The sequence below is a fragment of the Mus caroli genome, chromosome 9 (genome assembly GCF_900094665.2).
Source record: "Mus caroli chromosome 9, CAROLI_EIJ_v1.1, whole genome shotgun sequence".
NCBI lineage: Eukaryota > Metazoa > Chordata > Mammalia > Rodentia > Muridae > Mus > Mus caroli.
This window is the reverse complement of record NC_034578.1, coordinates 75,613,776-75,624,364: the sequence shown is the minus strand read 5'-3', so window position 1 is coordinate 75,624,364 and position 10,589 is coordinate 75,613,776. Positions and strand designations below refer to the sequence as shown.

At 44.2% G+C, this 10,589-nt stretch overlaps 1 protein-coding gene across 2 annotated transcripts in view; it reads right to left on the bottom strand.

The window, feature by feature from the left end:
• The window catches only part of Cd109 (CD109 molecule), a 103,865-nt gene extending 95,115 nt beyond the window's left edge, over positions 1-8,750 (bottom strand). Inside the window, exons 1-2 of one of the 2 annotated variants that reach the window (XM_021172854.2) lie at positions 8,171-8,750; positions 7,054-7,226 (exon numbers count right to left, since the gene is read on the bottom strand). In XM_021172854.2, the coding sequence (XP_021028513.1) occupies positions 7,054-7,226; positions 8,171-8,241 (244 nt within the window). In that variant the 5' untranslated portion in view covers positions 8,242-8,750. The remainder of the gene's footprint in view (positions 1-7,053; positions 7,227-8,170) is intronic. The other variant, XM_029482122.1, reaches the window with a different exon arrangement.
• Positions 8,751-10,589: the final 1,839 nt, after the last annotated feature.

Below are 10,589 nucleotides of genomic sequence, written 5' to 3'. Positions count from 1 at the left end.
GCCCCTCTGCCCCTCTGCCCCTCTGCCCCTCTGCCCCTCTGCCCCTCTGCCCCTCTGCCCCTCTGCCCCTCTGCCCCTGCCCCTGCCTCTGCAAGTGCTGGGCTTAAAGGTGTAGGCTGCCACACTGCCCAGTGTGTTTGATTTCTTGAAACAAGGCAACCCATTGAAACTCTTGACACTGTAACCCCTTCTTGTCTCAAACTCATGGCAATCTTCCTGCCCCAAGCCTCCCAAGTTCTGAGATTGAAATGCACACTCGCTCAGCTTTGCGCTTTTAATTCCAAGTATTATTCTTCTGGATCCTCCAATATTATCCTTCCTCCTACTCCTACCCTTCATTCATCCATGGAATGTTCAATTCAAGGAACGCCTTTGGGAACATGAAAGTTTTAGCATTTCAAAACCAACCTAACAAAATATAAAGGCTCAATGGTAACCCAGCCCAAATTCTTCCAGGATCTGCTTTCTATTTCCACCACAGCTCTTCAGTGAGTCATGAGGACAGTGACTCACTCAGCGTTAGATGAGCAATGCATGTTTAACTTGAAGTTTAAAAAATTAGCGTGTTTACCCTCAACCTCATTCAATCCCTGATTCACAACCAAACCCCAGGACATGCTGTTTCTCTGCTAAAAGTTAACACCAATGCTTAAGGTCCTGAGATACTTGAAAAGCAAGCACAGAGATTCAGGAGGGGCCTTCTCTCAGAGTCTGTGAGTCATAGAGCTTGCCAGGGCTTGCCTCTCACTCACTGGTATTCCAAAGCTTGGTCAACTAGAATTTGGGAGACACTGGCAGGTCAGTGTTCTCATCTCACAGCGCTGAGACTCATCTGTGATGACGATAATTCAGACGTAGGTACTGGACCTTAGCCGAGTCCGAAGGGCAGCCCTGAATCTACACTTTGTAAATGCAGTTCTCACCCTGAGAAGCACGGACATAGAATTTAGATCTCTGCTATTCTCTGACCAATCCTCTCTTCTCAGTTGGTCCATCAGGAGCCACCCTACCTGAGCTAACATAAGACAGGACACTGCACAGGACTCAGGTGGTTTCAAGCTTCTGTTGTCCATTTTGTTTCGTTTGGGGGACAGTATTGTTATGTAGCCCAGGCTGGCCTCAAACTTCATCTTTCTGTTTCAACCTTTTAAGTGCTGAGAGCACTGGTGTATATTACCACGCCTAACTCAACTGACAATCCTTTAGATCCACATGAGGTCTCATAAGATGCAAGTCTAATCTACCACAAGCAAATCTGAAGATGATTTCGAGCAGTGGCTCTCAACCCCTTTGGGGGTGAAATGTCTCTTTAACATGGCTCGCCTAAGGCCATCAAGAAACACAAATATTTAGATTACAATTCAGAACAGTAGCAAAAATATAGTTATGAAGTAGCAAGGAAAATAGTTTTATGATTGGGGGGTTACCACAACATGAGGAACATCTAGGAACTGTACTAAAATGTCGAAGCATCAGGAAGGTTGAGAACCACTGATCTAGAGAAAGATATGTACAGTACACCTCCAGTCTCTGCAACTCAGACAGAGCTAAGCTCAGGCTCAGGCCTCACCATTCCCTGACTTATGTGCCAGGGAATCTGGATATTTCCTCCTATTTCTAAGTGTCTATTTCATCCACTTGTAGAAATTAAACAGTGTCCTCAGTATTATAAGCAAACAGTACTTAATGTACTAAATGCCTCTTAATGACATATATTCCATTTTTTTTATTATTTCAACTCCAGAGCCATCTCAATAGGAGATTAATAATCACCTTGGATATGAATTATTGGTACTCTCCTCTAATAACAGTAGCTAATACTTTCTCGGACAGTTCCTGATACGTGCTTTAAATATTTCTTCTTAGCCTGGCAGTGGTAGTGCACGCCTTTAGTCCCAGCACTTGGAAGGCAGAGGTAGGCATATATCTGAGTTCTAGGCCAGCCTAGTCTGCAGAACAAGTTCCAGGACAGCAAAGGCTACACAGAGAAACACTGTCTCAGATAGACAGATACATAGATAGATACATAGATTCTTTATTTAATCCAATAATTATCCAATAATCATATAATCAGAAACCATTATGTATCAGATAAGGAAACTAAAGTAGTCCTCATGTCCCACAGCCAACTAGAACATTAGATGGAATGGCCAGCACCTAATGTAGTCTTTTACCTTCAGTATCCACCCCTATGAGCATCTACCCACACAATGGCAAAGATGTGTAAATGAAGAGCCTACACCATTTAAAATTAATTCTCATGTAAGTACAGGCTTAGACTGAGTTCTTTGTGCAGAATTGCCTGTACGAACCTGCCCTGGGATCCTCCTACACACTACACTAATTAGTGTACTTTCACAAAATCTGTGGGACAGATCTTGATCTACACAGATGAAAGGTACATTTGACAGCATTGTCTCCACCAAAGGGACCATCCTTACAAAGCTGGACAGCTTTTTTTCCCCCATGTTTCAGCTAATACCTCAAATATTTAAAATTCCCCTCCCTTACGGTGATGGAAAATAAAAAATCTTCCATACTCAGAAAGATAAAACTATTAGAGGAGAGATTTTTAATTTTTAAACAGGTATTTTTATTTTATGTGTGTATGCCTGTCTGTGTATCTGCATCCCGTGCACACACATGCCCACAGAGTCCAGAAAAGGGCATGGGATGCCCTAGAATAGAAGTATAGGTGGTTATGAGTGGCCCAGTGCCAGTGGTGCTAGGAACAGAGCTCAGGTCCTCTGCAATAGCAGCACATGCCTCTAACTGCTGAGCCACCTCTCCAGCCCCAGCACTTTTCTTCTTAAAAAATAAAATCAACAGATTCTAGTCACTCTCCAAGAGTTAAACACAAAATCAAATGCCAAGTTGTCCGAGGACACAGATATGAAGACTATTTCATCCCAGTGTTGCAATGAGAAGGCAAAGAACGGAGTCAGGAGCATGTCTGTGATTTCAAGGCCTGACTGGTCTACATTTTGATCTCCAGGCCAGCCTAGGACATATATAGTAAGACCCTGTCTCAAAGAGACCAAATAAATTGAGACTCGCCAGAGATGCTCAGGCGGGGTTCCCAAATGTTTCCATTGGCATCTTCAGTTCAACCTTTTCTTTTTTTTTTTTTTTCTTTTTTTTTAATGATTCTTGTTTTTTACATGTACTGATGTTTTGCCTGCATGTACGTCTGTATGAGGATGTCAGATGCCCTGGAACTGACGTTACAGACTTTTCCTGCCACACGGGATTGAACCAGGGTCCTCTGGAAGAGCAGCCTGTGCTCTTTCCCTCTGGACCATCTGTCTAGCCTTCCCTTCCTCCCACCTCCAGATTTTTTTCTTAGACCGGGTTTATTCGGAACTGGTAGCAGAACTTTCTTTGGCTGAGGGAAAGGTTATCATTTGTTATTTGATGTAAATTTTGTTTGGAAAAAAAATAGGGGGCAATTACAAACGAAATGTTCCCGGTGAAGAAGGGAACAAGGAATAAAGGTTAATTTCCAGGACACAAAAGAGAGAGAACCAAGAAGAGGAAGAGGAAGGAAGGCTCAGACTTCACCCAGCAGGCAGAAGCCACGCCTCTCCTCTGCCACACATCACAAGCTGAGCTCTCATTATGTTTGATTGTGTTAGCAGAACCACCTCTTGCATATGAAGGAAAGTAAGATAATGAGCTGCAGAGATGAAGGTCAAGAAGATAAGGAACTGAATAACATACTGAAAGGGCAGAACTCCACAAAGCTTAGAAGAATTTTTTTTTTCTAAAAGACTACCATTCACACACAAAATCAGGTCACATACACCCATATATGTCAGGAAAATAAATTATTCCATGAAAGAAAGCCATCCTCTTCTGCCTATAATAAAGTATATTCTTGTTTTAGGGATTGATGGCACATGCCTTTAAGCCTAGCACTTGGAAAGCTGAGGCAGGAGGATGGCAAGTTTAATGCTAACCTCAGCTACATAATGAGTTCAAGGCCAGCCTGGGATAGATGTGACCTGTTTCAAACCACCACACACATACACACACACACACACACACACACACACAAATCAAAATAAGGCCCACCCAAAAATGTAAATTAAGCAAACTGTGTAATCTGAATATTAATAATAGTAGTGGCTAGAAATACATTCTTACACTGTAGCACACAAGCCTGGTCCAGGGATTTTGGGGGGGGGTTGGTTTTTTGGGGTTTTTTTTTGAGACAGGGTTTCTCTGTGTAGCCCTGGCTGTCCTGGAACTCACTGTAGACCAGGCTGGCCTCAAACTTAGAAATTCGCCTGCCTCTGTCTCCCAAGTGCTGGGATTAAAGGCGTGCACCACCACACCTGGCTCAGGGATTTTTCTAATCACTCAAATTTTTCTAATCTTATCTCCAATAGATGATAACTCTCTATTAAAACGAACCTTTTCGTGAGGGAATTGATGAACTAATTAGACCGAAAATGAACTTGTTTGAACTTAATGGGAAAATGCAAAACACAAATTCCATAAAGATTCAGGCTCTGCAGAAGTCTCATTCGTCAGCACACTGTCAGGACTGCAGGAGTCAGATAAAGCAAAGGATGTGAGGAGAAGAAGGCAAGAATGCCTTCATCCTCAAGCCCTAGCATTACAGGAAGCATCTGCTCGGAGAACAATTAACAGCCTCCGACTGTACAGTAGGACTCTCCTTTCAAAGCGGGAGAGTGCTTCTGGCAGTGTGAGCCTCGGAATCGAGAGACTCCCGGTGAGAACTGTGTTTTCCCACTTTCCTTTTTAAAGATCCATTCCAGCCCAGGGCAGGTCTTCCAATATAACCTTGAACATATGGGGGAGTCCCTCTCCAAAGTTAGAAACAAAATCTAATAGCATCAAAACCAAGCCATAACAATATGCATCCCTAAGGCAGTTGCTATTTATTGTAGAGGAAAGTGGCAAAGAAATGTGTGGGAAAGAGCAGAATTCTAAAATAAGAGCGTAGGCTTAGAGAGGTGGCTCAGCAGTTAAGAGAACTAGCTTCCAGAGGACCTCGGTTCAATTCCCAGCAACCGCGGCATGGTTCACAACAGTCTTCAACACCAGTTCTAAGGGATATGATGCCCTCCCTGTTCCCCTCAGGCATTGCATATATGTAGCATACATACAAACATGCAGGCAAATATTCATGTCCATAAAATAAAATAAAATAAAATAAAAGTAAATGTCCAAGGAAAGCCCAACTATTTATCAAAGTCATTCACGGTCTTCCGGACCTGTACACTCCAGGAAAACTGCCATCAACGTCATAAGTTCTGGTTGAATAAAGAACGAAGGTGAAATTGTTTATGTATTGTTGCCTTTGAGTTGACTCACTCCAGTGTTTCTTTAGCTACTACCATAAACAAGGGCTTGCTCATTTTCAGAAACGATAAGTCCAATAATTCAAGGTAAGGCCTGTCTCCATGTGCGAAAGGATATGCCTTCTATATCTGCTTCTTTAGGGCTAGCACTACTGTCCGCAGCTATTGCGTAACGAATGCCTAGGGGGACTACATCCTAGAAGATTTTTAACTGGATAACTGCACAAGATGGACAGTTGCATCACCTCCGTTGTGCTGATGAGGAATCTGATGCTCAGAACAGTTAGGGGACCTCCTTAGAATCAAAGTAGTTCTAGAAGCCAAAGTCATCAGCAAGTGCCAGGTCTATGAGAGATCCTGTCTCAAAAATAAGGTGGATAGTTGCCAAGCAAATGACTCGAGGACAAGCCATGAGTCCTCTTGCCTGCACACATTCATGCACACACATGCATGCGCAAGCAGGACACACACACAAAACAGCCCAGGCGTTAAGAACCAGTCTACATTTCTTCCCCCAGGGAAATAACTCCTCTCCCTGACTTTGCTCCCATAGTGGAAAACAGCCAGCCAGAGCACACAGAACGCTTTTTCAGATTCCCAGCTTAAATTTCCCTACCCAGCCAGTCAACTTCCTGTAGAGAAAGTCACAAGATGCATAAACTTCTATCTCACTTGATGATATCTTTCATTTTTTTTCCTATACTGATAAAGGGCAAATTTTTACATGAGGCATTATTGTGAAATCCTGCATGCATTGTATGCTCTTACATGACTTAAAAATAAATAAGTAAATAAACAAATAACTCGAGTAGAGGAATTTACACCTCAGTTTCTGGTATAAACACACATTTAGTTATATTTGACTTTTTTTTTTTTTTGCTTTTATTGACAATGCTTAACAAGTTGCACTCACTGGATATATAAGTGCTCTTGTAATCAGGAAAAATGGAGAATATATATCCATTTTAATGGGAAAAAAAGATGTTTTGCGAATTAATAGTCCCTAGGTTTAATTTTCCCTTAATAGTAGAAAGAAAAGGAAAAAAAAAAAAAAAAAAGATACTCCTGACCAGATTAGAACTCAAACTTAAAACAAAAGATGTTGGTTCTCTATAATTGGCCAACACTTTTCACAAGGCTCTCTTCCCTCTCCCACACTCACATCACCTCTAAGCTACTGGAGTTTGTTTTTCTTTGTTTGTTTGTTTAGGTTTTGTTGTTGCTGCTGTGCTATAAAACTGAATTATGTCGCTCTTCTTTCCTTCCCACTGGCTTACTTAATAAAATCCACTGCACCCAATAACCATGGTGTTCTGTGAGACAGACATCTATCTCTGCCCATTCTCTGGGCAGACACTGGCCTGCATTTCCCACCCTCCTGGCCATCTGTATATGAGCAATGGTGGCAAGTAGAGTTTCCAGGCCAGGCCCACAAACACCTCCCACGTAGGAAACTCCGGATGTTCTTCCCCTGCAGTCTGATGTGATGCAGCCACACACGGAAGGAATCTGGTTCTTTGTCCACTTGGTGGAACACTCGGGGACAATTTCAGACTTCACAGCTGTTAGAATCAAACAGGCACTGTGGAAGTCACTGCTAATTTGCAAAGGGGCACTATGGAAATCACTGCAAACTTGTTTGTGCACCTCTGTTGTGTTGCCTAGCCCAGGGCTCTATTACCATATTCCAAGTGTGGCTGTTAGACAGTGCAGTTTCTCTTACCTCTGTGAAAGACTCCTTCTGCTTCCAGGATGGATTTCGATTTGTTGGAAGCTATGTTGAACACCTGAGCCTTTACAAGGACCTGTGGGGGGCTATTTTCCAGGAGATCCACCCCAATAGTCACATTTGCTCCGGGTCTGATGATCCCTGGGGCTGTCACCAGAAAGCGGGACCTAAAGAGTTGCCAGCAAAAGAAAAGCAAAGTCTCTTATTTACACACACCCCACTTCGATTTCTGAAAGGGGGGGGTGGTCTCTGCACTGCTCCACTACAGTATTTACAGTGAACGTGGTGCCTCTGCTGTTTCGTAAGGCCATAAAATGCTACGGAAACCATAATTCCTCAAACAGTTCAAAGGCACAGTAGCCAGAAGGGAAAAATAAGTCACAGCAAAATGCAAGTCTCCAAGCCTCGATAAGGTGACTTCATCTCCACGTTATTATTTTTAGGAAGCACGCGCACGAGCACATGTGTGCACACACACACACACCTAGATTTATGATTCAGCTGCTCAAATCTATATAACCAAGGGGGGGATCATCTAACTAGTCCCATTAATTGAAATCACCACCTGAAAATAAATACCCAGCAATGAGATCTCCGGGTTAGGAAACATGAAAGTCCCCCAAGGAGGCCGGGTGTGGTAATTGCACGCCTAGACTCCTGCCACTCAAAACTGAAGACTGCCCAGCCTGAGCTACAAATGAACACACACACGTAAAAATAACGATTTCTTTGCTGGGGGAAAAAAAAAAAAAAAAAACCCACACTTAAGAAATGGAGCAATTTATACAGTCTAATTTTTGTTAATCTTCCTACAGTCTCTGATATAACATTCTCATCATACTCCGGTCACCTCAGTCACACTGACAGTGTCACGGTAGAAACATCCAGTTTAGGGGGGGAAAAAAGTCTCTGAAAAAAAAAGAGGTACATTATTGAGGAGCAACAAGTTGCTAGGCAAAAGGCAGAGCAGCGTGAACTACAGCTAGAACGACGTTCTTTGACAAGTTGTCTGACAAGTTGTCGCAGCGCAAGGACCCTAAAGAAAGCCCCCCTGGTGGGTCCCACACGCCGCGCGCATCCCCTGCGGGCGCCCTCCAGCCCGCGCTCCTACCCGGGGGCGGCCAGCGCGACCGCGCACACGCAGAGAAGGTGGGCCGCGCTCAGGAGCCTCCGACTGCGCATCTCTGCGTCTGCCCGTGGGGTCTGCAGCCCGCCAAGTGCGCGCCCTGCGGGGTGTGGCTGGCCACCTCCTGCCCTGGCCTGTCCCGCTTCACACCAGGGTTTAGCAATCTGAAATGGGCGCGCCTAAAAGCAGAGGGATCTAAATTGAGACTTGATGGCTCCACCCATCCCGCTGCATCACAATGGCGCTTCTGGCTTCTCCCAGGCTAACGTCGCGCTGTCCGGTTGCTGAGAAAAGCAGTCTCTGCACGCGGTGGCCACAACCTGGCCCCAACTTCCCTGCTCTCCAGGGAGAACAGAGGGCGCCCATTTCCCCCGCCACCGGGAACCTGGGGCTTGTTTACTCTAGCGCTCTACCAGGGATGCCCGGAGTGAATAAACAGGCCCATCCTTGTGAGCGGCATCCAGGGCAGCTATGTGAAGTGGGGGAAAGTCAATCATTGTCCTCCAGACGATGAGTCAGAAGTTTAGGAAAATGGCAAGCGTTCGCGTGCCTACACACACACACACACACACACACACACTCACTCACACTCACACATCGGTAGGTATATATTGGTAGTTTCTGTATATGTATGAAAAAGGGGGAGGAGAGGGACTTTTTTTTTTTTTTTAAGATAAAAGTTGATGTTTACTTAACTCCCTAAGAAAATGTTACGGTTTCTCGAATTTAAAAAAGAGTGCCTACCCCTGAATGTGACCCCAGCACCTAGTTTTTATTTAAAGAGAGGTGGGAGAGGAAGGGGAAGGAGAGAAGGAAAGGGGAACATGGGGGGGGGGGGTCTGGCACAAGTAAAACGTTAAGTGATGCCACTTGAAGCTCAGAAGCAACTGCTTGGGAAAATGGTTGTGTCCTTGTAATCATCGCTAAACACATTTTTCTGCTGAAAGTACTCATTAGAATCCTGAGTTTGTAACAATTTGTCAGAACATAGGGTCCCGAGAGAAGTGTGGCGCTGGGAATGAAGGTGGCCAGCAATTACTGATCACTGCCTTTCTGAACCCAGGTTTTCTGAAGCTGCCTCCCCCACACCCTACTTGGCACCACCCCTGTCTTCAGATGACTCGGTTTCACCATGACTACCCCATAAAAGCCGGGAACTGCCAAAGACTTGGAAAACAGGCACATTCAGTCCCTGAGGACTTAAACTTTCTCATTTCCAAAAGGTATTTTAGATAATGACGGTCTGGTTTGGAACGAAACGCAACTAGAGAAACGTTGAATGTTTTAACTGTCTGCTAAATGGAGGGAGGTGGCACCTGGACCAAGTGTGGGTTTGGGAGCACAGAAATTGCTTTCCTCCCTTCCTGTCCCGGCCTTGGTCACCCTGCTGAACGTCTGAAGATGTCCCTTGTGTCCTGTTCTAAGGGCAGCCTATTGTTAGTGGTCATCATCCTGTGCAAGTGGGGCTAGGGTATGGCGAGAAGTGTCTGAATGTTCCCCGGGGTGCAGCTGGCTCTTGGCACAGCTGCTACTGCTAGACTGGCCTCCTCAGCTCCCTGGTACAGGGAGGAGGAGCAGGTTCGAGTGTGGGCAACGAGCCAAGTTCTAAATCTGTGTTTGTCACACTCCAGTGTGTGTGAGAGTCACATCAAGATGTGGATGTTGATTCAGCCTGTCCCGGGTGGAAACTGCAACTCTTCCTTCCAGCCATGGACAGTAAGTAGTCCATAGTCTCCAGGTAGGGGCAATTAGGGACACTGATGAGAAAAACTACAAAAAACAAAAAAACAAAAACAAAAAGTTGGAGTAACTGGGTTACTTCCCAAGATAGGATTTCATAGTAATGGACAAGAAATGCAGTCGGGGACTCCAAAATATGATAACATTGCGTTCCAAGATTAACAGAGAAGATTAGAACCAGTAGGATCATTTCAATGGTGCAGTCTTTAGGTTGCTATAACCTCCAGGTTTACGTCTTCCTCATCACGATACACTTTTGGTAACAGACTCAGCCTCACAGGATGTCCCTATTACAAGGAAGAATAGACTCAATAAAAGGAAACCCTGTCTCAAAAAAAAAAAAAAATCCCTCTCACTTCTATTTTTTTTAATTTCCCTTATATTTATTCAGTTCTTTCAAACTCCTAGGAAACTGCGGTTTTTCTTTTTCTTTTCTTTGTTCTTTTCTCTCCCCTATCATAATCTTCTTCTACATCCCTCCTTTTCTCTTGCCTTTCCTCTATTTATCCTCTCCTCTATTTTTTCCCTTTCCCTGCATCCTTCCTATATGTCATTCATTAACAATTTCCTCATTTTCCCTAAAGAGCTTTCAACTCTGTGGCACATTCTGTGCTAATTTTGCAATTTCATAGCATGGGTGGTATATTTGGGGTTTTTTTTTTTT